Source organism: Microcaecilia unicolor, chromosome 9 (genome assembly GCF_901765095.1).
Source record: "Microcaecilia unicolor chromosome 9, aMicUni1.1, whole genome shotgun sequence".
Classification (NCBI taxonomy): domain Eukaryota; kingdom Metazoa; phylum Chordata; class Amphibia; order Gymnophiona; family Siphonopidae; genus Microcaecilia; species Microcaecilia unicolor.
Window position 1 is genome coordinate 131,070,970 of NC_044039.1, and position 26,946 is coordinate 131,097,915.

Here is a 26,946-nt window from a genome sequence, read left to right on the forward strand (position 1 = left end):
AGGCATTTACATTCAGGTACAGCATATATTTCCTTATCCCAGTGGGCCTTAGGATCAAAGGTGGAGAATTAAGTGACTTGCCCAAGGTCATAAGGCTGCAGGATTTCAACCTTGGCTTGTCTGGTCCTTGGCCTGCAGCTCTAATCATCAGGCTATTCCTGGAAGTTTTGTTCTGTATAGGTCTCTTCAGCTTATGTACTGAATTATGCTCAAAATAATGCTTGCTTTATGTTAAGCCATTGCTTTCACTTTTTCCAACATGAATTCACTGATTTTTGAATGAGAGGATCTTTAGAAAAGCCATTTAATAACGAAAGAAAGAATGAATTTGAAGTGTTGATTGTCTAACCTTGTCAGGGAGCACAATGTACAAACTAAAATATACATCTTTTTGTTCCATATGTTCAAAAGCTTTTCATGTCCTATCTTGTGGTTTAAAAATATTGTGGATGTCTTATAAATATTATCTTTCTCAAGCTCTGTTCAAACGTAAAATGTTAACCTCTTCTTTTTCCTGACCACTGTCCAACTCACCTGTAGAGATAGGAAATATTAATGAGGTTAGAGGGTCTCTATGAAGGCATGAGACACTTTCCCCCAGACTCTATATAAGGAGCTCAAATCGGTGTGTCCATGGCAGAAGCACACAGAAATTAATAAATCAATAGCTGGAGTTAATTGGTAATAATTTGCATTAGCACGCACATCTACCCTAGTCGCTATTCTATAACATCCATGCCTACATTTTCTAGTGTGAAAGTCAAAAGGGGCATGGCCAAAGGGGGGGGGGGGGGGTTGGGTGGATCAGGCAGTGTTCCAAGAAGTTAGATGTGATGTTATAGAATACTGTGATTTGTGTGCCCAACTGTCAAAAATTAGACACCAGCTTTCAGCGGGCATAATGCCGGTGCCTAAAGTTCGGTGTGAAATTCGATGCCTAATTTTCGGTGTCCATTACTGAATCTGGCCCTTTGCAATTACTGCTGGTACAGGGGTCCTTTTACTAAGGTGCGTTGAAAAATGGCCTGCGATAGTGTAGGTGAGTGTTTTGAACACGTGCAGATCCATTTTTCAGCGTGCCTGCAAAAAGACCTTTTTTTTTTTTTTGCTGAAAATGGACGTGCAGCAAAATAAAAATTGGCGCGCATCCATTTTGGGTCTCAGATCTTACTGCCATCTATTCACTTAGTGGTAAGGTCTCACGCGTTAACCAGGCGGTAATCGTCAGCGCGCATATAATGCTGAGTACTGCCCGGTTAGTGCCACAAAATAAAATATATTTTCTGGCACGCATTGTGGACGCGCGTAAAAAAATGAAATTACCGCCTGGGCCACGCAGTAATTCCTAATTTTACTACACAGCTTAGTAAAAGGGCCCCACAGTGCAGTAATAGTGGGAAAAATGGGAAGATATCATCGGGACAAACCATGATCGTTATAACTGTTTCATTATACATCTGCAAAGAAAAACAAAACTCTTCCATGGTGACCACACAGGGTTTACGAATATGTATCAGAAGTTCATTTTTGCGCTTCAGGTGCTCTCAGTTTCACTAATTTATCTGGCTGCTCAATTTCTATTTCAGCCAAATGTTTCTAATTTTTAATTTCTACTCATAATTCTGATTGGTCCCTTCCACCATAACTAAGTAGAGTGGCTGCTGGAACCCAAGCAGCTTTGGTTTATTTATTTATTTATTGCATTTGTATCCCACATTATCCCACCTCTTTGCAGGCTCAATGTGGCTTACAATAAATCGATCTTGGTGGTGATAGATTAGAACGTAATCTCTTATTGTTACATAAAGATGTTGAATAACGTATTAGAGTTTAAAGCAAGCACATATTATAAGAATAGATCTGAGTAAAGATGTGGGAGATGTATACATTTGTAATTGTTATTCTGTATGGTCTTCAGTGATGTTCGAAAGTTTGTTAATTCATAGATCCCTCTTAGGTTTTGCGGCAGTGCGTTCCATAGCTTGGCACTCAAGTAGGTGAAGTTTGCTGCATGTGTAAGTTTGTATTTTAAACCTTTGCAGTTTGGGAGATGAAGATTAAGGAACGTGCGGGCTGATCTTTTGGCGTTCCTTGTCGGTAAGTTTATCAGGTCTGACATATACGCTGGGGCATCTCCATGGATGATTTTGTGAACTAGTGTACAAATCTTAAACGTAATGCGTTTAGCACTTTCATATTTTGCTTTTCCAAATATAAGTCTGGCTGCTGTGTTCTGGGCTGTTTGGAGTTTCTTGATTGTTTGTTCTTTACAGCCAGCGTATAGTGCATTACAGTAGTCCAGGTGGCTGAGCACCAAGGGTATGATACATACCTGTAGCAGTTGTTCTCCGAGGACAGCAGGCTGATTGTTCTCACGACTGGGTGACGTCCGCGGCAGCCCCCACCAACCGGAAATAAGCTTCGCGGGACGGTCAGCACGCAGGGCACGCCCACCGCGCATGCGCGGCCGTCTTCCCGCCCGTGCGCGACCGCTCCCGCCAGTTGAATGACTAGCAAAAAGTATGAAACACACAACTCCAAAGGGGAGGAGGGAGGGAAGGTGAGAACAATCAGCCTGCTGTCCTCGGAGAACAACTGCTACAGGTATGTATCATACCCTTTCTCCGAGGACAAGCAGGCTGCTTGTTCTCACGACTGGGGTATCCCTAGCTCTCAGGCTCACTCAAAACAAGAACCCAGGTCAATTAAACCTCGCAACGGCGAGGGTATAACAGAAATTGACCTACGAAGAACAACTAACTGAGAGTGCAGCCTGACCAGAATAAATTCGGGTCCTGGAGGGTGGAGTTGGATTTACACCCCAAACAGATTCTGCAGCACCGACTGCCCGAACCGACTGTCGCGTCGGGTATCCTGCTGGAGGCAGTAATGAGATGTGAATGTGTGGACAGATGACCACGTCGCAGCCTTGCAGATCTCTTCAATAGTGGCTGACTTCAAGTGGGCCACTGACGCTGCCATGGCTCTGACACTATGAGCCGTGACATGACCCTCAAGAGTCAGCCCAGCCTGGGCGTAAGTGAAGGAAATGCAATCTGCTAGCCAATTAGAGATGGTGCGTTTCCCGACAGCGACCCCTAGCCTGTTAGGGTCGAAAGAAACAAACAATTGGGCGGACTGTCTGTTGGGCTGTGTCCGCTCCAAGTAGAAGGCCAATGCTCTCTTGCAGTCCAATGTGTGCAACTGACGTTCAGCAGGGCGGGTATACGGCCTGGGGAAGAATGTTGGCAAGACAATTGACTGGTTAAGATGGAACTCCGACACCACCTTCGGCAGGAACTTTGGGTGGGTGCGGAGCACTACTCTGTTGTGATGAAATTTGGTATATGGAGCATGAGCTACTAGGGCTTGAAGCTCACTGACCCTACGAGCTGAAGTAACTGCCACCAAGAAAATGACCTTCCAGGTCAAGTACTTCAGATGGCAGGTATTCAGTGGCTCAAAAGGAGGTTCATCAGCTGGGTGAGGACGACGTTGAGATCCCATGACACAACAGGAGGCTTGATAGGGGGCTTTGACAAAAGCAAGCCTCTCATGAATCGAACGACTAAAGGCTCTCCAGAGATGGCTTTTCCTTCCACACGATAATGGTAAGCACTAATCGCACTAAGGTGATTCCTTACTGAGTTGGTCTTGAGGCCAGACTCTGATAAGTGCAGAAGGTATTCAAGCAGGTTCTGTGCAGGGCAAGAACGAGGTTCTAGGGCCATGCTCTCACACCACACGACAAACCTCCTCCACTTGAAAAAGTAACTCTTTTTAGTGGAATCCTTCCTAGAGGCAAGCAAGACCCGGGAGACACCCTCAGACAGACCCAACGCAGTGAAGTCTACGCCCTCAACATCCAGGCCGTGAGAGCCAGAGACTGAAGGTTGGGGTGCAGCAACGCTCCGTCGTTCTGCGAAATGAGAGTCGGAAAACACTCCAATCTCCACGGTTCTTCGGAGGACAACTCCAGAAGAAGAGGGAACCAGATCTGACGGGGCCAAAAGGGCGCGATCAGAATCATGGTGCCGCGGTCTTGCTTGAGCTTCAGTAAGGTCTTCCCCACCAAAGGTATGGGAGGATAAGCATACAGGAGGCCGGTCCCCCAATGGAGGAGAAAGGCATCCGACGCTAGCCTGCCGTGTGCCTGAAGTCTGGAACAGAACAGAGGCAGCTTGTGGTTGGTCTGAGAGGCGAAAAGGTCCACCGAGGGGGTGCCCCACGCTCGGAAGATCTTGCGTACCACTCTGGCATGGAGCGACCACTCGTGCGGTTGCATGACTCTGCTCAGTCTGTCGGCCAGACTGTTGTTTACGCCTGCCAGGTACGTGGCTTGGAGGAGCATGCCGAACCGACACGCCCAACGCCACATCCCGACGGCCTCCTGGCACAGGGGGCGAGATCCGGTGCCCCCCTGCTTGTTGACGTAATACATTGCAACCTGATTGTCTGTCCGAATTTGGATAATTTGACAGGACAGCCGATCTCTGAAAGCCTTCAGTGCGTTCCAGATCGCTCGGAGCTCCAGGAGGTTGATCTGCAGATCCTTTTCCTGGAGGGACCACAGACCCTGAGTGTGGAGCCCATCGACATGGGCTCCCCACCCCAGGCGAGATGCATCCGTCGTCAGCACTTTCGTGGGCTGCGGAATTTGGAATGGGCGTCCCAGGATCAAATTGGTCCGGATGGTCCACCAGAGCAGTGAAGTGCGGCAACTGGTGGAGAGGCGGATGACATCTTCTAGATTCCCGGTGGCCTGGAACCACTGGGAAGCTAGGGTCCATTGAGCAGATCTCATGTGAAGACGAGCCATGGGAGTCACATGAACTGTGGAGGCCATATGACCCAGAAGTCTCAACATCTGCCGAGCTGTGATCTGCTGAGACGCTCTGGTCTGCGAAGCCAGGGTCAAGAGATTGGTGGCCCTCGCTTCGGGAAGGTAGGCCTGAGCTGTCTGGGAATTCAGCAGCGCTCCTATGAATTCCAGAGACTGAGTTGGCTGGAGATGGGACTTTGGGTAATTTATCACAAACCCCAGCAGCTCCAGAAGTTGGATAGTGCACTGCATGGACCGGAGGGCTCCTGCCTCCGAGGTGTTCTTGACCAGCCAATCGTCGAGATATGGGAACACGTGCACTCCCAGCTTGCGTAGATAGGCCGCTACCACCACGAGGCACTTGGTAAACACTCGTGGGGCAGAGGCGAGCCCAAAGGGCAGCACACAATACTGAAAGTGCCGTGCGCCCAGTCGGAATCTGAGATACTGCCTGTGAGCTGGCAGTATCGGGATGTGAGTGTATGCGTCCTTTAAATCCAGGGAACATAGCCAATCGTTTTTCTGAATCATTGGCAGAAGGGTGCCCAAGGAAAGCATCCTGAACTTTTCTTTGACCAGGAATTTGTTCAGGCCTCTCAGGTCTAGGATGGGACGCATCCCCCCTGTTTTCTTTTCCACAAGGAAGTACCTGGAATAGAATCCCTGCCCTTCCTGCCCGGGTGGTACGGGCTCGACCGCATTGGCGCTGAGAAGGGCGGAGAGTTCCTCTGCAAGTACCTGCTTGTGAAGGGAGCTGAAAGACTGAGCTCCCGGAGGACAATTTGGAGGCAGGGATGCCAAATTCAGGGCGTATCCGCACCGCACTATTTGGAGAACCCACTGGTCGGAGGTTATGAGAGGCCACCTTTGGTGAAAAATTTTTAACCTCCCTCCGACCGGCAGATCGTCCGGTACGGACACTTGTAGGGCGGCTATGTTCCCGTGGATCCAGTCAAAAGCCCGTCCCCGGCTTTTGCTGTGGAGGCGCAGGGGGCTGCTTAGGCGCACGCTGTTGACGAGAACGAGCGCGCTGGGGCTGTCCCTGTGCCTGACGAGGCCTTCGGGCCGGCTGGTTGTACCTACGCTTTGCAAAAGAATAGGGTGCAGCCTGCCGTGCCCGGGAAAAAACGCCCACCCGTGGGGACGGGTGCTGAAGGCGCCCGGTGGGAGAGCTTGTCGAGAGCGGTTTCCCGCTGATGCAGTTGGTCCACCATCTGCTCGACCTTCTCACCGAAAATGTTATCCCCCCGGCAAGGGACGTCAGCCAGTCTCTGCTGGGTGCGGTTGTCCAGGTCAGAGGCACGCAGCCATGAGAGCCTGCGCATCACTATACCTTGGGCCGCAGCACGAGATGCCACGTCACAGGTGTCAAAAATCCCCCTGGACAGGAACTTTCTGCACGCCTTCAGCTGCCTGACCACCTCCTGATAAGGCCTGGACTGCTCCGGCGGGAGCTTATCGACCAGGTCCGCCAGCTGTTGCACATTGGTCCGCATGTGGATGCTCATATAGAGCAGGTAAGATTGGATGCGGGTCACGAGCATGGAGGATTGGTAGGCCTTCCTCCCAAATGAGTCCAGAGTGCGAGACTCCCGCCCCGGGGGCGCCGAGGCGGTATCCCTCGAACTCCGTGCCCTCTTGAGAGCAGAATCCACGACCGCTGAGTCATGGGGCAACTGGGGCCGCATGAGCTCTGGGTCAGAGTGGATCCTGTACTGGGACTCTGCTTTCTTGGGAATGGTGGGATTAGTTAGTGGTCGCACCCAGTTCCGGAGCAGCGTCTCCTTCAGGACATTGTGCAGCGGTACCGTGGAGGACTCTCTAGGTGGTGATGGATAGTCGAGGACCTCGAGCATCTCGGCCCTCGGCTCTTCCACAGAGACCACGGGAAAGGGAATGCTTATAGACATATCCCGCACAAAGGAGGCAAAGGAGAGACTCTCAGGAGGTGAGAGCTTCCTCTCCGGTGACGGCGTGGGGTCCGAGGGAAGGCCTGTAGACTCCTCGGAGGAGAAATATCTCGGGTCCTCCTCTTCCCCCCACGAGTCCTCGTCCTCGGTATCGGACATTAGCTCATGTAGCTGAGTCCGGTACCGGGCCCGGCTCGACGTCGAGGCACCAAGGTCTCGGTGTCGTCGAGCGGTGGACTCCCGCGCCGGCGGGGACGGAGCTCCCTCCATCGACGTCGACGGGGACTCCACCTGCGTGGCTGTCGAGACCGGCACCGCAAGCGGCGGCGGTGTCGACTGCCCCGGCGCCGGGCTAGAGCTCGCCGGCGCCACAGTCATCGGCGCCGAGGGCGCAAGCACCCCCGGCGCCGGCACAGCCTGGCGCATCAGCCCTTCCAGGATCCCCGGAAGGATGGCTCTGAGGCACTCGTCCAGGCCCGCTGCCGGGAAAGGCGGTGGGGCCGGTAAGGGTGTCGGTGCCGGAAGCTGCTGGGGGCCAGGAGATGGCACCGAGGTGCCGGAACCCCGACGCGTCGGTACCTCCACCACCGACGGAGATCTCTCCTCTCTACGATGACGCTTCGGCGTCGACTCCTCTTCAGGGTGCACCGAGGGCTCCCGGTGACGGCGCTTCTTGTCTTTTTTCCGGTGCACGTCACCGGTGCCGGAGGGCATGGAGGAGGAGGAGGTCGATCCCCCTCGGTCTCGGGGTACCGGGTCCGACAGGGTTCGGTCCCGTGGCTCACGAGTTGAGGGAGTGACCGGGGCCGACTGCCCACGCGGTCTCTCTACCCCACTCTCGCCGGCGGACCGGCGGGCCGACGGGACCTGTTCTCCTGGGGTCGCTGCCATCGGTGCCGATGTCTCGGGCATCGATACCGGTACCGAAGAACCGGCCTTCGATACCGATGCCGTCGAGGTCGACGTCGAGGGGCCGGCGCAAGTTCCAAAAAGACGGTCCCGCAGAACTTGCCTCGCAACCTGAGTCCGTTTCCGGAGACCGAGACACAAAACGCACGACTTGAGATTGTGCTCCAGCCCGAGGCACTGGAGGCACCAAGCGTGGGTGTCGGTCTGCGAGATCGGCCGGCCGCAGCGACCACACTTTTTAAAAGAGAAAGAAGAAAAAGAAGAGGCCGAACAGGCCAAAAGCGACGATCCGCGTAAACGCGGTCGAAAAAATCCGGCGGCTGAAACGAGAGAGAGGGGAAAACACAACTCTCTCAGTCGCGGAAAAAAAGTAACTGGCGGGAGCGGTCGCGCACGGGCGGGAAGACGGCCGCGCATGCGCGGTGGGCGTGCCCTGCGTGCTGACCGTCCCGCGAAGCTTATTTCCGGTTGGTGGGGGCTGCCGCGGACGTCACCCAGTCGTGAGAACAAGCAGCCTGCTTGTCCTCGGAGAATTGATTGTACCAAGTTACGGAAGACTGTCATTGGGAAGTACTGTTTTACTCTTTTTAATTTCCACATTGAGTGGAACATCTTCTTGGTTGTGTTGTTCGTATGACTCTCAAGTGTTAGATGACGGTCGATGGTCACTCCTAGGATTTTTAGGGTGTCCGATATAGGGAGGGTCAGATTTGGTGCGTTTATGGTGGTGAATTTGTTCATATTGTGTTGAGAAGTGAGTATTAAGCATTGGGTTTTTTCTGCATTGAGTTTGAGCTTGAATGCGTCCACCCATGAGTGCATGATGTGTAGACTTTGGTTGATATTGTTGGAGATTTCTTGTAGATCCTGTTTGAATGGGATGTAAATCGTTACGTCGTCTGTTTATATATATGGGTTGAGGTGTTGGTTGGATAGTAGTTTAGCCAGAGGTATCATCATTAAATTGAATAAAGTTGGCGAGAAGGGGGATCCCTGTGGAACTCCACATTCAGGTTAGATTTTGCAGTTCCATAATCATTCCTGATCTTATGCCATTTCATTTTTTGTTTTTTTAATTTGTACATTGGGTTCTGTCTAATGACATTAAAGATCTAGGGACTTTCTTCAGGGAATATAAGTAACATAAATCCCTTCTCCACTTCTAACCGACTATTTCCTAATAGATTGCTTTCTAGAAGCTAGACATACACAATACATTGAGCTGCATAGATCATAACAGCATATTACTTTGCTTTCAACTCTCCAGGCCATGAAGGTGAAGGACTGGAAGTTGAGATGAAGTTCCTTGGTTCTGTGATATCAGAGTTAAAAAAAAAATGTTGAACCTGGCATTTTGATGGATAAATCCCAGAGGGACAGATTTACTAAAATACACATTATTGCAAACTATTTACCATAGGGTCCTACTTTATGCAAACAGCATTACTGCATGCTAATGTGGTAGGCGTTGCATCATATATTTGTCTCAGCTAAGAAGGTACTATGAGAATCCTGGTGCTGTGTTCTCTGAACTTTATCAAGGCTTTTGTCATTAGAGATACTGGAAGAATGACTTATGGTTTATTAATTTGAATTCTGTCTGAACCAAGGCAGATCACAGTTTATAAGTACATAATCATAACAACAAAAAAACCATAATAGAACTAAAATTTATATAGATTAGCAGTAACACAATGAAAATAGCTAATGTTGCCTTCAAACTAAGGGCCCCATCTACTAAACCGCGCTAGCGATTCCTGGCATGGCAATGCTGACAAAGCCCATTCACTTTGATAGGGCTTCATGAGCACTGCCGCATGGGAATCGCTAGTGCAGTTTGGTAGAAGAGGCCCTAAATGTGACCCTCTCTGGGAAAACATGACTAATGTCTATAATATATTACCATTTCTTCTACACAATGTTCAAATGCATTATCCGGAGATAAAATCTTAATTGTTGCAGATATGTTATACCTTGACCCAAGCATCTACACCTGATTTTCAAATGCTTCAGTAAATTAAAAAAAAAACCTTTTACAAGGCATAGTATGAGAGGTAACGGTGTTAGATCCACTGGGAAAAGTGATCGTAACATGATCAAGTCTCAGCTACTACCTAGAATGAAAAGGAAATCTACTGTAGCAGCCATTTCATTTTCAAAAGGGCGACTATGATAAAATGAGGAAAATGGTTAAAAAGAAGATCGGCTGTGAAGGTTAGGACTTTAAATCAGGCATGGACGTTATTTAAAAGTACTATCTTGGAAGCCCAGACCAGATGCATTTCACATATTTACAAAGGTCGAAAGCAGAGAAAACGACAGCCAGCATAGTTAAAAGGTGAAGTAAAGAAGCTATTAAAGCCAAAAGAATGACCTTCAAAGAATAGAAAAGGACCCAAATGAAGAAAATATGCAGCAATATAAACTGGCAAGGCAGTCTTTTCTTAGGTATATAGAAGCTCACCTTAATAATCTTTTCCACACCAGAGGAACAGATCATGTAGGTATGGGGATTGAACCGGACCTGGTTTACAATTGACCGATGTCCTTTCAACACCATATATGCACCATTGACTACCCGACCAGCACCACCTAAAGACAACAGATAAAAAGAAATAACTGAAAATGTTACATGTATCACAAGTCAATTCAGTTATAACAAATATGTAGAAATACAAAAGAAGGATGAAAGCTGTCATGGAAAGAAAATGCAACTAATGGGTGGCCAGCCCTAGTCCTCAAGTGCTAGAACAATACTCAGCATAAACATACTGCATAAATTTGCACAATGTAGACAGTTTATAGACGAATGGCATTAAATTTGCATATGCAATGGTTTGCTTTATAATCTTAAATTGAAGCAGATTTAAGCTATATATCGAAGGCTGATGCTGCAGTAGCATGTTCATTATGGTCCAGAACACAGCATTATCCTAAATGTCCTAGTATGTACGCTAGTCTAAGTAAGTTTTCAATCTTGACTGACTTTGGAAATAACATTCTGCTGCCAAAAAAAAACAAGGCTGTTTATCTCTAACAGGTGTTCTCTGAGGAGAAGCAGGATATGTAGTCCTCACAGCTGGGAATCTGTAGTTACAGGTTGCCACTAATCAAAAAAGGGAAAAATGGGGGGGGGGGGGGGGGGGGGGGGGGGGGGAACAAAACCCCAGAGTGCCAACTGGCAACATGCTTTTGTTTAACAATAGGTCATTTTTGTTATTTTTAGTACAGTGATGTGGTAGCCATGTTAGTCGACTTTTAAAGGTAATAAATAGAAAAAACATAGAAAAGAAATAAGATGATAACTTTTTTTATTGGACTAACTTAATACATTTTTTGATTAGCTTTTAAGGTAACCCTTCTTCTTCAGATCAGAAATAAGCAACATTTGCTAAGCTTGTGGTTTCATTCCTTCTATACAGGATTCATTTGTGTTTATCCCATGCATTTTTGAATTCTGTCACCATTTTCATCTCCACCATCTCTCACGGGAGGGCATTCCAGGTATCTACCACCCTCTCTGTGAAAAAGTACTTACTGATATTATACCTGTTCCCCCCCCCCCCCCCCCCCCCCCCCCCCCCCCGCAACCTCAATTAATGTCCTCTAGTTCTACTATCTTTCTGTCTCTGGAAAAGGTTTGTTTGTAAATTAACATGTGGGCCTGGGGAAAAATGCTGGAAAGACGACTGAGTAAGATGGAAATCTGACATGATCTTATCTAGGAAATTAGGATCATGTGCAGAACCACCTATTAGTGCAGAACCACCTATTAGATTAAAAAAGAATTGTATAGGATAGATCTGCCAGTTAAGCCTGGAGCTCACTGAATTTGCATGCTGACGTGACCAACACCAAAAATAAGAACTTCCAGGTTAGGTACTTCTCATAGAAATGGCTCATAGGGAGCTTTCATCAGCTGTGTCAGTACCATGCTGAAGTCTTCAACAGAAGCAAGCCCCACATGAAGCAAACAACGCCTATAGAAAGATAGATCTACTTTACACACAGTGGTGATAAGCCTCAAATACACTAAGGTGAATCCTAATGGAGTTGATTCTCAAACCTAATTTTGATAGACATAGAAGACTGTCAAGTAGTTTTGAGTGGGATAGAAAAAGAGGTCTAGAGCCTGTCATACCAGATGGCAAACCACTTCCAGCAGAATTTCAGACACAATACCAGACAGATTGGTGAACAGAATCTTACCCTTTCAACATCTAGGATGAGAGGACCAAGGAACTGAGATGTTGGGATGTAAAGGTTTGTTGATTCTGCATGATTAAAATTGGGGAAATTTCCAAGCAGACTGGTTCACCGATGGGCATCTGCCATAGAAAAGTGAACCATACCTAACTCAGTAATTAGGAGTTGTGTTTTTCAGTGTCCAATTTTCTCTGGGTTTTAGAAGAGTCTTTCCTACCACTAGAATGGAAGGACATATAGATAGATGACTCTCTCCAACTAGAAAGAAGATATCTGAGACTAGTTTGCTGTGTGCTCCTATCCTGGAAAAGAACTGAAGAAACTGTCTGTTCGTAGGAGATACAAATAGATGTACCACAGATGATCCCCACTCAAAAATAAAATCTTGTTTGCCACTCCTGTCCAAGGACTACTTGTGTGGTTGTAGGATTTGACTCACTTTGTCCACCAAGATAGTCTTTCTCTTTTAGATGACTGAAGATCATCCATGAGATGACCTTATTCTACATCCTGACAGTCTTCCAACACAGGAGGTAAAATCATATTCCTCCCTGTTTCTAGACAAAAATACAGCTACTTATTTGCCTAGACTGACTACACCGTACAAAACAGAGGAAGACTGCACTCACTATTGGATAAATCCTTTCAGAGACGATTTTGTAACGGAATTCAAACATGCGTGGGATAAACATAAAGGAATCCTGTTCAGAAGGAATGGATCCTTTTTTTCATTTATTTATAATTTTTTCATTTTACAAGGTTCACTTGCAAAACAGTAATACAGAGATGATTGTACATTAAAACAATATTAGAAGAAAACAATCTCAACAAGATAAATGGATTTTATACAATCTTTCTCTTTCTTAGACCACAAAATAAATAGGGAGAGTGAAACAAGACAAGGAGATCAATTTAAACAACAGCAAACAAAGAAAATGTGGTATTAACTCGATTATCCCCAGTTATTATTAATCTAAATCATTATTCCACATTGATCATCTGGTTGGTTTCTTCAAGACCATAACTGTGCATAGTCCATCAATTTCATTGGAAACATACTTATTGTCCAATATTAGTGAAAGTAATACACCTGATTTCATTTTGTTTCCCGACATGGATTAAAAAAATAAAAATAAAAAAGAAGGAATGAATCCTAAGGAGCTTAGCCAAGCTTGGGTGGCAGAGCCGGTGGCGGGAGGCAGGGATGGTGCTGGGCAGAGCCGGTGGCGGGAGGCGGGGATGGTGCTGGGCAGACTTATACGGTCTGTGCCAGAGCCGGTGGTGGGAGGCGGGACTGGTGGTTGGGAGGCGGGGATAGTGCTGGGCAGACTTATACGGTCTGTGCCAGAACCGGTGGTGGGAGGCGGGGCTGGTGGTTGGGAGGCGGGGATAGTGCTGGGCAGACTTATACGGTCTGTGCCCTGAAAAGGACAGGTACAAATCAAGGTAAGGTATACACAAAAAGTAGCACATGTGAGTTTATCTTGTTGGGCGGACTGGGTGGATCGTGGAGGTCTTTTTCTGCCGTCATCTACTATGTTACTATTTGTCAGAAATTACCAATACAATTAAGATCGGTTTGAATACAATGGATGCATGGGCAAACTCATTCCAACTGAAACTAAATTCTGAAAAGACTCATTGTCTTATCCTTTCATCTCAACACAATAAGTATAAACCTTCAACCTTAAACATCCCAAATTACTCTCTCGGATAGCCTAAAACTGCTTGGAGTCATAATTGACAGCAATTTGACACATGAAAGTCAAGTAAATTTTACTACTAAGAAAATGTTCCACTCAATGTGGAAACAAACGCATAAAACATTTCTTCCCACGAGACGTATTTCGCAACCTAATACAATTTATGGTACTAAGCCATTTAGCTTACTGCAATGGAATCTATGCAGGTTACAAAGAACAACTAAAGAAACTTCAGACCGCACAGAACACAGCAGCTAGACTGATATTCGGAAAACCAAAATTTGAAAGTGCTAAACCCCTTCGCGAAAAACTGCACCAAGGAACGTATTGCCTTCAAGGTTTGCACTCTTGTCCACAGGATTATTTATGGTGAAGTTCCTGCATATATGTTGGATCTCATAAAACTACCACCCAGAAACAGTACCAGCCTATCCCAAACTTATTTAAATCTGCATTATCCAGACTGCAATGGACTTAGATACAAATCAACTTATGCATCCAGCTTTTCTTACATAAGTAAACGCTTTGCCCAAAACCGTGAGATCTATCCATGACCATCTTAACTTCAGGAAACTGAAAACCAACTTGTTTAAGAAGGCCCTGTCTCAAATTAACTTCCTACTTCCTGCAACGCAATAAAATATGGACCGTACTAGACCTCTATCACCACCCCCCCTTTATTTCTTTGTTGTTTTTACTTATGTTTCTTACATGCTTACTATTGTACTATGGATTTGTATTATTGAACCGGAGCCTACCTCTACGGTATTGTGTAAGCCACATTGAGCCTGCAACTAAGTGGGAAAATGTGGGATATGAATGTGTTAAATAAATAAACATTTAAAAAAAAGAGGATAACAACAACCAGGATATGTAAGTATTCAATTTCAATACTAAATTTCAAAAATCTTCAGGAGGACGATATAAGAAGTAGCTTAAATCTAATCTTAGGACCTCTTGTAGCGCACAGCCACAGCCACCATTATTGCCTTCCTCTTTTTTTGGGTGTTATTGGGTATTAGACTGACTGTTAGACAACTGATCCCTGAAAACTTCCTAGAGTTATGGGAAGGCATATTTGATAAAGCATTTCCTGTGCACACTATAGCCCCTGGATGTAACAGTCAACAAGCAGATGTAGTAAAATCAAACAACTACATGGAAAATATACTGGTGCCAGTGCAAATTGTGGCCATGACAAAAAGTAAGAAAATACTAAAGTCCTATCTAAGGTTTTTTTTTTTTTTGTGAGAAAAGAGGTGAAATAAAGTGGTCTCCATGGGAAGAAAAATAATACCACAGATTTCGGGGGGGGGGGGGGGGGGGGGGGCTACACAGAAGAAAAAGGAACTAGATGGTCTCATGTAATGCTGACTACATGGGAAGACCTGCTAGAATGTGCTACATGCTTGGCAAGCCTTTGATGAATGATGTCACCCAGTACAGAGGGCTACATATTCTGATTGTCAAAGACAGTAAAAAAAAAAAAAAAAAAAGTGAAAGGAAGAACATTTAATGGTATCAAAATTCAGCTTCAGGCTCTACAATAACCTTTAAAGGGTTTTACAAAACCAGATGTGATAGGTCTAAGTGAATTAGCAAAATGTGTCCTTGGTTTAGTATTGAAATACTTCTAGCTTACATGGATTTATGTTTTCATTTGCAGAGCAGTTTGAAAAGTACGTATGGCATGTGTCAAAAAAACTGCTACCACAAATTCTCTCTTATTTGCTAAGAAACTTGACCTAGTCCTGAAGGTAAACAAATTTCACTCCATCACTTACATAATCTGTGTATCAATTTACAAGATCCTTCCTTAGTAAGGAAAAATGGACTAATATATGTTTAGCAGGGTTTTAAATATATTTTGATCAGAATGCAGTAACAAATTCCAGGCCCTGTTTACTAAGCCGTGCTGTATGCGTGCAAACCTTTTAGCTTACACTAATGATAGAGACACCCATAGGAATATAATGGGTGTCTATCAGCACGCGCTAAAACGTTTGTGTGCCTACAGCGCAGCTTAGTAAAGAGGCCCTCCATTTTGTACAGGTCTATCTGTGCCAATTTTAGAAATTTTGCACTCCTACCAGAAAAGAAAATTGAGAACGAGGAGAGCTAGACTATTAGCAACAGCCTGGATGAGTTGGAAGGAAAGAAAATGATATGCAAATAATCCTTTCTGGTCAAGCACAACCCTAAAAGTGTGGTGGGTAGGCTTTACAACTATCTCAAATCTGTATTCTTTTTTCAATAAAAAAATTGTACATAATTATAAACAACACATAACAATATCACTAAACATTCAAGTATTTAGCAGCTTCAACAAATGAAGGGGCAGCTTTCCATGGAAATATCAATTAAAAAACAGGATCATGATATGGAGGTGGAGGGAGGAATACACAGAGAAAATGAAAAATATTTCTATTAATTCATGTTGCTTTTGAAACAAATATAAGAAATACGTTTCTTAAAAAAAATCAATGTACTTGTCTCAGAATAGTAATCCAAGAAAGAGTAAAATATAAAATAAATAGCACTATTAAACATTTCCCAAGTACTCATATAAAGGGGTGGGGGGAGGAAGAGAGAATCCAATCTCAACCTAAGCTACCCAGGTCAGCCAAATAGCTACATCTTTGGTTTCCTGTGGGAAAAGTGCAGGCAAAGAAAAGGCGGAGTTGTCATCTATGTGCACATTTGATAAAATACAAGTACACGTGCATAGAATGCTCACACAAATGTATACTCCTGTTGGCGCAGGTGTAAAATTTGTGCATTGGTGTTTGTACACTTTTGGGGCTGGATTTGGAAGCCTATTTTATCAAGGCATACGGTGCCTATGTTGCCTTTTTAAAATAGGCACCTTTCTGAACTTCTCACATGGGTGTCCTGTTACAATTACCCCCTACCCACGGATTCTATATAGTGCGACATGTTGCGAGCGCAAATCCAGTCATATTCTGGATTTGTGCCCACAACTTGATTAGGATTTGCACACACAACTGCCTAAGCTGCGCGTAAATTCTAAGTCGCACCATTGAAAAGGGGGCCTGGCCATGGCATTTGTTTCATTTCCGGATCAGGAAGGACTGTTTCGCATCCAACGCTGAGGAGTCGGGAACTCCACTCAGTTTGCATCATGTGGGGAGGCATCTTCTTTGTGTGTTGGATCTTTTCAACCAGAATCTCTTAAGAATTCATCACTGACTGCTGATGCAGGCGCTGTGCGCTGAAACACAGCCCATGTCGAGTCCTTAACACAGGATTGGTATTCAAGTTATATGATTAAAAGGATTTGTGTTCCTGTTTTGAAGGCTCTTAGTGCTTTCTTTTTGCTGTTTTGGACTTTGTCTTGTACTTCTCTGTGTATACTCATGGGTGGGTTGTGGGCATTTCTAAAATTTATGCACACTGTTATAGAATACACTCGCTACGTTTTTAACACCAAGTTTTACTTGACGTAACTGCCCGTGACTAAATTTAGTCACATAGATAGGCGCTCACCATATTCTATAAATCACGTGGATCACTAGGTGTATTCTATAAAATGTAGGCGCACTTTATAGAATACTAGTAAAAAAAGGCCCGTTTCTGTTTTAAAGAAAACGGGCGCTAGCAAGGTTTTCCTCGGAGTGTGTATGTTTGAGAGAGCGTGTTCGAGAGTGACTGTGAGAGAGAGTGAATGTGCGAGTGTGTGTGTGTGACAGAGAGAGAGTGAGAGTGGGTGCGAGTGCGTGAGAATGAGAGTATGTGCCAGAGTGACTGTGAGAGAGAGTGAATGTGCGAGTGTGTGTGTGACAGAGAGAGAGTGAGTGCGAGTGTGTGTGTGAGAATGAGAGTATGTGCCAGGGTTCCCCCTCCCTGTATCCACCCCAGCGATGCTGTTATCTCCCCTGCCCCCCTCCGGCCACCCAGCGAGTCTCCTCTGTCCCCTGCTCCCCTTCCAGCCACCCAGGGAATCGCTCGGTGCCTGGAAGGGGGGGGGGGGGCCGGGGAGAGAGCATCCCTGGAGGGGGGGGGAGGGGGGTAGGACCAGCGCAGGACATCCCCCGGGGGGGGGGGGGGAACTCACTGGACAGAACACGCGCTGCAGCTCATTCTCTTCTACCCAACAGCCCCCCTGATCCCGTCCCCTCAGCCACCCCTGCAGTGCAGACGGTACCCGGTACCCCACCTCCTGCTCCAGTGCCTCCGGACCGCTCCCTCCCAGCACCGCAACCCTTACCGGCCAGTGCGCTGCTCTTCACCTCCAGGACGACCGGCCGCAGAGGCCGAAGCGCCGCCGGGCCGCCTCCTCCCGCCCTCTCTCCTGCGCTACAGTACCTACCGCCGCAGCTCCCAGCCACTGCGCATGCTCCCCGTGCACGCGCACAACCGCCGTAGTACTCCGCACGCCACCCGTCCGGGAGGGACGTGCAGGTTGCTTCCGGCTAGGGATTTGCAGTTGGCTCCTTGAATGTGCTCCGCCCTCAACGTCATAACGTTTGACGCGAGGGCGGGGCCCAGAGACTGTGTTTTTCGAGGCTTCAGAGCTTCGAACATACGAACCTTGGCTTCAGTGACGTCAGAAGCCAATAGAACGTTGAGGGTGAGTTTTATATATATAGATGCCTAGGCGTATTTCTTTCCGTGCGGAATTTTCAGGCGCCATATATAGAATCTAGCCCTAAATGTCCAATAATATTTCTGCAAAAATGTCTCACTTGCCAAAACACAAAATAACAAGTTGAGAAATAAGAAGACCAGTAGTTCATAGCAGAATGATTCTGGAGTATTGGCATGCCCAGCAAGGGCATTTTTCAGTAAAAAACCAGCACATTTCCAACGTTTGTCATGAATTAGAATGTGCTGTAAAGTAGCAACTGTTCAAAAGGAGTTCAAGATTTTACGATAATTTATACTGTAACTATTGCGCATCACTCCACACACTTTTTATCTGTATGCTGTGCACAGTATGCACATATTTAGGGCTTCAATTCTTAGGGGTTCACAAATTATAAATTAAGCTGCTTATTTTCCAGCTATTTGGTGTTTTTTGAGAGCACAAAAAAAGTGAGAGATTTAAGATAAGACAGGGGAGGGGTGAGAGTATTAAGGGAAGTTGTGTTTTTCTGATGTTTATTTAACAGCTATTTTAATTTCTGTGTATTGGGTTGTTTTATTGGTGTTTACTAGTTATAACATGAGATCCTAACGCCTACTCATAAAGCAAACACTGTCTGCTGTAAGTTTCTACCTTATATTATAAAAAGCCACCAAACTCTATAGAAACAAAATGGTAATTGGCCAGAAAATTAAGAGTAAAATAGTTGGTTTCATGGTGATGATAACCCCAATATACTTACACTGTAGGAGCATGCAAAAACAACACACAGAGATTAGTGAACACATTAGCATGTATTAGCATGATTAAAAGGACTAAGAACAAAAGGGCTTTCTTGTTCTTAGCTAGATAGGCAATGACATGTAACCAGTGGTGTGCTGGAGCCGGCTCGCAAGAGCCGGTTGTTAAATTTTTAAAGCTCTTGCGAGCCGGTTGTTTGGCAGGCGAGCCGGCTCCCAGGGGCAGCGCAACACGGCGGTAATGCGTTACTCTCCCTGTCCTAGTACTGTGTTGTGTTACTTCCAGCGGGGGGGATCTGTCTGCTGGATGCACCCTCCCTCCCACACACTTCCTGCTGCTAAGAAGGGGGCGGGTATCCTGTACACCATCGACATGGAGAACTTCACCGTGGCCCTGGCGAAGGGTGAGTTTGGCGGAAGCTTTGCGACGATCCGGTTCCAGTCCTGTAGGCTTTCGTTGAGCGTGGCTGTCACTGGGGGAATGGGATGCGAACCTTGGCCGCCCTTGTATATGTGGGTGTTGGGGAGGTTCTGGGAGCTTTCTGCAGTATTCGAGCTCTGGGTTTGGTGGCGGCTGGGGTTGGAGCTCCCCCATTTCTCCCCACACGGGCTCCCCCGTTGGGTAGGGGATTTACCGCCTATAAGTGTGTAGGTATGCTCAATCCACTATGTCAGGGTCTCTGACATATTAGTGAGCCCCTGTCTTGCCTCGATCCCTAGGTGTTATTTCCAGGAGCGTGCGAAGATCCTTCGATCGTTGTTGTTTCCCCGGGACTGTGCTGCTGCCTATACGGGCGATTCCCAAAGCTTAATTTTTGCAACTGGGCTAAAAACTCTATTACAATTTATTTTTAGTGCTGCAGACGTTATAGCTGGATAGTAATATTTGGTTTATCTTGTTCAATGTAATGTTTTTCTTTATAATTTCAAAAATAATAATAATAATAAAAAAAACTCAGAGCAGCAGGATTAGAAATTAGCATGTAGGGAGCAGTGTCTCACGGTAGAAATATTTGAGACGGTGATAGGAAGGGAGGACAAGCAAGGTATGAAAGAAGGCAAAGCAAAGAGAGAACATTTTCGTACATCAGGCGCACCCCTACCTGCCTTTAAAATAGCTGGCTAAGGTGTAAGAAAAAGTTCCTAGGGCCCTCCCAGCCAGTTTTGGCGTGTAGTAATACTGCTATCATAACTAATAGTTCTTATTCAGCATTGGATTATCTACTGGACTGGATAGAATTGTAAAAAAAAAAACCTGTAAACGCTAGTAATGTAACATACTACATTCATAGTAAGAACTTGTCCCTGATTTTCCTCTTTAGCCCCCATCCCAGTCTCCCTTTCCTTCAACTCTCACTTAGCTACTAATTTTCAATCTTCCTTTTACTCCTTCCAAGTCTTCCCTTTATCCAATTTCTTTTTCTAGCCTGTTCTTCCCTCTCACTCACTCCTTTGACCCTCACTTCCATCGTCTGTACTCATCACATCCCAGATCTTTATCTTACAACAAATTATTTTCTTATCCATTATTCATGTACCCTATACTGTTTATTGTAAGCCACATTGAACTCAAACTTGTTTGGGATAATGTGGGATATAAATGTCAAAAATAACAACTTCATTCTGGTTGCATTCACAACAGCACGAGGCTCCGCACCCGTCGTTTGCACTGGGAAAGATCCATCCACGAGACTTGCATTTGAGGTGAGGGAGCGGGGGAAGAATGCATGAAGGGACATAGCAGAACGGGGGAGGGGAGAAGACGAGAGAGATTGATCCTGCAACACATTGGGCAGGGGCAGTCCAGCAACGGGATGAGAACAGGCTTGAGGGAAGGGAGTAGATTTGGGGGGGGGGGGGGTGCATTTTATCCCACATTAAACATGAATTAGATTGGAACCTGGGATCATTTAATTTTTTTTTCCCTGGAGTAATGCATTGCCCTCCCCCCCCCCAGACTCTCTCCCCGGCTATAGCCAGCGTTGCAATTTGGGGTGGGGGGGTGGGGCACAGGTGGATGGGGGGGTGCAGAGGTGGACGGGGGGGGGGCGCAGAGGTGGATGAGGGGCGTAGAGGTGGACGGGGAGGGGGTGTAGAGGTGGACGGGGAGGGGGCGCAGAGGTGGACGGGGGAGAGAGCCTGTTGTTAAACATTTACCAGCACACCACTGCATGTAACACATGCAATATTAACAACTAAAATCAATGGAGCATGAGAAAGGACTTGTTACAGAGTCTTGGATTGTCACGGTATACGCTAGGGCTAAATCAAGCAGGAAGGCTGTTTTGCAGTTGGATCAATCTCTCACTCCTAAAACAAATCAGTGAATATGACTGTAAAATGCCATACAGCACTTTGTAAAAGAAGCGCTTCAAACGCAATACTTTAGAAAGTCAGGCTGAAACGCAATTTGTGTAAAGCACATTTTAAACTAGCTACTTTTCTTCAAAATTAGTGCTGGCATATTCCAAGAGGACATTAGTTCCCTTTCCGCATGGGTGAGTTTGTTTCTCTCTGTGGATCCTATTGGCTTCTGTACCATCCTGCAGCAGACAGAGCAGGAGAAAGAACAATCAGGGGGCAGCCAGAAGAAATGATCCAAAGTTGCAGCAAATTATTAAAAAACCTTTTCATTTTAAGGTTTTCCCCTTCCTGTGAGTTTGCTGCATTGTATCAAAGAACTAAACAACTAAGACCAGGATTTCAACCTAAATTTGTGAGTGGGCTAGGCTGATAAACATTTTCAAGATCTACCCTGCCTTTAGTAGCTATGCATACAAAGATACACACCTTATTTGTTCTCAGCTTCTCTTTATTTTTTAAAATTAGTTCTGCATTTTTTATAGCCTTTTTTGGCTTTGCCATATTTTCACAAGATGTGACAAAAGGACTCGAGGCCCATGAACCTTTGCCTTGTGTGCAACAGAATGTTTTCCAGGAGGGGAATCTAAGAGTCCTTTTGAACCAGGACTGGTATGAGGGTACTGGGCACCCTATATGAACTTTCAGCCTTAACCTCCCCCCCTCCACCGATATTTTGATAATGAAATCTAACAATCATGATTATCCCACCACCACCCTTCCCAAATGCATAATTGGACATCATACTTTTAAGTATTAAAAACTCTGGGGCCCTTTTACTAAGCTGCGGAAGTACGAGCGCATTTTTTGGGCATGCGCCAGGCCAGTTTTTACCATGTCCTTTTCTTTAAGGGGCCGGAAAATGGACATGTGGCAAAATAACCAGCGAGCATCCATTTTCGGCCTGAGACCTTACCACTACCCATTGACTTAGAAGTAAGGTCTCAAGTGTTACCCGAGTGATAGGCATGCAGCTGCTGTTTACTGCCAGGTAAGCGCCATGCGGCAGAAAATTTTGAAGCTAGTTCTTATATCTTCCAGAATTTTTTCTAGATTGGAATTTATGTTATGTAAATTTCACTACTGGTTCTAATGATATAGGTATATGCCATGAAACACTTAGCCACCTGCCTGGGGTTACCCCACAGCCACTTAGAGGGTCTATCCTCAGCACAGCTCAAGTCCGCCTGCAGCTGCTGCTTGTGCTCTACACTAGCACCCTCCTCCCACTGACTGGGTCACAACCGCCTCTGGGTGAGTCTCCTGCTTTCAGATTATCCCCAGTGATTTCTAGGTTACTGAAGTCACACTCCCAGTGGTCCCACAGTTCCCAGAAAGCACTCACAGACCCAACACACAAACCATCAGGATTCTTTATCAGTCCAGACGGGCAGAATGAACAAACAAATGCGTTTATTTTCAGAACTTGGAACAGTGGACAAAAAATGTGCAAATAGCAAACAGTAACAAGTAACTGAAAAATAGATCAATTAGAAAACTTACTAAACATTTGCATACTGTCTAAACAGTACTTGGGAAGGTCAGGACATATAACTGTTCAGAGAGCCTCACCAGAGAGATCTGTCTCTCTTTCCTCCCAGGTTGAAACTGAAACAACAGCCAGCAACAACTGCTGGGTAATTTCAAACTCCAGGCCAATCAGAGCCAAGAACAGTCAAGTTTCAAATAAAAACTGGTTACATCACTATAGGCACTTCCTATTATCTGTGTGCCAACTAAAAGAAAGAGAGGTCAGTCCTCTGTAACAACTTTAAGTATAAACATGCACCATCTGCTGGCCAAATAGGAGAAATACACTTCACAACATAATGCAGGAAAAACACAGTTTCTTCACAGTATACTTTTAATATATCATCCCCCGGGATCTTGGGTCAAAGTAGAACTGGAATTGTATGATATTATTGCTCAAGCTTCTTGGCAGTTTTCAAGGTTAGTGATTTTAGGGGATTTGAACCAGCATTTGGAAGATACTGATTTAACTGTTTTAGATTTTAAAACTTTTTTGCAGTCTTGTGCTTTGATTTTAATGGAAGGGGGGTCCTACACGAGAGGGGTCATACTCTTGACTTTCTTGCTAGTAGTCTGTCTCATTTTGTTGATACATGTGCTTGGTCTGATAATCTTCTGTTAGAATTTACATTGAATATCTCCTAGATAAACCTGTTGTACAACAAACACCTAAATTGTTTTCCACTAGGGGTAAAATTGATAGTTCTTGCTACTGGACTGAGATATCTGCTATATTGACAACATCTGACCCTACTCATTCGCCTAAGTCTTGTTGGGACTTGGCTTTCCTTTCTGTTCTGGATAATATTTCACCGCTGGTTGTCAAGAAAATTAACATTCAAAGAAATTCACCTTGGTTTAATACAGATCTTAACATTTTGAAGCAAGACTGTCACTGACATGAGAGGCGCTGGCAGGTAGCTTGCTTTTAAGCATTATAAAAGAAGTGTGGCAGAAGCTAGAAAAAATTATTATAGCCAACTGATTGGTGTGGGTCCCATTACTAGTAATAGGTTATTTTCTCTGGTGAGTACTCTAATTTCTTCTGCTGGTGATCTCTCTAAGAGGTTCAGTCTGACTTTTTCTTAATAAGGTGGTTCAAATTCGATCAGATTTATTACAACCTCAATCTAACAGTAGTGATTTAATATCTAATTCTTACTTAGATCTTGAACAACCTGTGCTGATGGATCAGGATTGGAATTCTTTCTTCATTACTGTCACAACTACTGCCTCTCTACTGAAGAAATGTTCTCATTCATAATGTATATTAGACAGTTGTCCTGTTTCTTTATTTTTGAACAGCTCCTCAGAAAATTATCCAATGGTTGACATCTTAAATAAATAGGTTGTTAGCTTCGGGTCAAATTGCACTCACTCCAATATCTAAGTGTTCAAATTTAGATTTAATGTTGCCTTTGAGCTGTCATCCAGTTTCAAGCATACCTCTTTTTACAAAATTGATTGAAACGTATGCAAGTCAGCTTTTTATGGATTATACGGACAGATTTCCTACTCTCAGTTTGGATTCAAGCCTGCTCACAGCACCGAGACCCTTTTGTAGGTGTTGACCTTATATGTAAAGGAAGTGCTGGATGCTGGAAAACAGATTATTTTACTTTAGTTTGATAATTCCGCAGCTTTTGTTGTACACCGCATTGAACCCTCTTTTTTTTGGGAGGGGGGGCAGCAGTTAAGAAGGAAGAATCGCAATGACATTGACAAAGTGCTACTACACCAATAGTAATGTAAGAGTTATGAAAAGCACTAAGATGCTTACATGTAAAGGTTGCATTTAATTTGTACAATACCGACTGAAGGGCATAGTATGGTTCAACAGGGGAATATTAATTCCGAAAACACACATAGGAGCCATAAAGGGAGGGAGGAACCTTTCCAGGCTCTTTTCATCTTCTTTTACTTATTTATTTAAGTAGTATCTACTGTGCAGCACATCCAGGTCTCCTTTAGTAGCTGCCAGACTTTCAGCTCCTCTCTTGACTACAGACCCTGTGCTAGCCACTCCTGCAGGCCTTCTTAAATGGATGACAAAAATGACATGATTTAGGTAATGCAGTTGTGGTTTCTGGTCACAGCTGATAGTAATTTTAAATACCGAAAGCCACTGGATAGTATCAGATGTTCATAGGTGCTGTCAAAGAGCCACAAACAGTCTTTAACTTATAGTACTTGGGAATGAAACAGATGGCTACTTCAAATTTTTTCCACCTATATGTGGATTTATGAGCAATAACTGTACAGGGAAGTAAAGCAACTGCTCTCTTCACAGAACTACTACTATTTAGCATTTCTATAGCGCTACAAGGCGTACGCAGCGCTGCACAAACATAGAAGAAAGACAGTCCATGTTCAAAGAGCTTACAATCTAATAGACAAAAAAAATAAATAAAGTAAGCAAATCAAATCAATTAATGTGAACAGGAAGGAAGAGAGGAGGGTAGGTGGAGGCGAGTGGTTACAAGTGGTTACGAGTCAAAAGCAATGTTAAAGAGGTGGGCTTTCAGTCTAGATTTAAAGGTGGCCAAGGATGGGGCAAGACGTAGGGGCTCAGGAAGTTTATTCCAGGCGTAGGGTGCAGCGAGACAGAAGGTGCGAAGTCTGGAGTTGGCAGTAGTGGAGAAGGGAACAGATAAGAAGGATTTATCCATGGAGCGGAGTGCACGGGAAGGGGTGTAGGGAAGGACTAGTGTGGAGAGATACTGGGGAGCAGCAGAGTGAATACATTTATAGGTTAGAAGAAGTTTGAACAGGATGCGAAAACGGATAGGGAGTCAGTGAAGGGTCTTGAGGAGAGGGGTAGTATGAGTAAAGCGACCCTGGCGGAAGACGAGACGGGCAGCAGAGTTTTGAACCGACTGGAGAGGGGAGAGGTGACTAAGTGGGAGGCCAGCAAGAAGCAGATTGCAGTAGTCTAAACGAGAGGTGACAAGGGTGTGGATGAGGGTTTTGGTAGAGTGCTCGGAAAGAAAGGGGCGGATTTTACGGATGTTGTAAAGAAAGAAACGACAGGTCTTAGCAATCTGCTGGATATGAGCAGAGAAGGAGAGAGAAGAGTCAAAGATGACCCCAAGGTTTCGAGCTGAGGAGACAGGGAGAATGAGAGAGCCATCAACAGAAATAGAAAACGGGGGGGGGGGGGGGGGGGGGGGGGAGCGGGGAGGTGGGTTTAGGGGGGAAAATGAGAAGCTCGGTTTTGGTCATATTTAATTTCAGGTGGCGTTGAGACATCCAGACAGCAATGTCAGACAAGCACGCTGAAACTTTGGTTTGGATGCAAGGTGAGAAATCAGGGGTAGAAAGGTAGATTTGGGAGTCATCAGCATAGAGATGGTAGGAAAAGCCATGGGATGAGATTAATGAACCAAGGGAAGAAGTGTAGATAGAAAAGAGGAGGGGACCAAGAACAGAACCCTGAGGTATGCCGACAGGCAGAGGGATAGAAGTAGAAGAGGATCCACCAGAGTGAACACTAAAGGTGCAGAGGGAGAGGTAGGAAGAGAACCAGGAAAGGACAGAGCCCTGGAATCCAAGTGAGGACAGGGTATCGAGAAGTATGCTGTGATCGACAGTGTCAAAAGCAGCGGAAAGATCAAGAAGAATGAGGATGGAATATTGACCTCTGGATTTAGCCAGTAATAGGTCATTGGAGACTTTAGTAAGCGCAGTTTCGGTTGAGTGGAGAGGGCGAAAACCAGATTGTAGTGGGTCAAGAATAGCATGTGAGGAGAGAAAATCAAGGCAGCGGCGGTGAACAGCACGCTCAAGTAATTTGGAGAGAAAAGGAAGGAGGGAGATGGGTCGGTAATTAGAGGGACAAGTAGGGTCAAGTGAAGGCTTCTTAAGGAGAGGTGTGACCACAGCATGTTTAAAGGCAGCAGGGACAGTCGCAGTGGAAAGTGAAAGGTTGAGAATGTGACAGATAAAAGGAATAAGAACAGGAGAGATGGCATTAAGAAGGTGGGTGGGAATGGGATCAGAGGATCAGGGATCAGACCACAGTTCCAAGTCTATCCTAAGTGTCACGGTCGTGCCCAGGTTTCAGGCTCTCAGTCATCTCGCCCCCTGGTGGCCAGACCTGGTGGCTGCATTGGATTGTCTGTGTGCTGTTTCCCGTTCCAGACTTCAGCCCAGTCCAGTC

The 26,946-nt window shown here is 45.5% G+C and overlaps 1 protein-coding gene across 1 annotated transcript in view; it reads right to left on the bottom strand.

The window, feature by feature from the left end:
• DCAF5 (DDB1 and CUL4 associated factor 5) overlaps positions 1 to 26,946 on the bottom strand; it is a 199,239-nt gene that overhangs the window by 8,742 nt on the left and 163,551 nt on the right. The window contains exon 8 of the mRNA XM_030214437.1: positions 10,106 to 10,233. Coding sequence (XP_030070297.1) covers positions 10,106 to 10,233 — 128 coding nt within the window. The remainder of the gene's footprint in view (positions 1 to 10,105; positions 10,234 to 26,946) is intronic.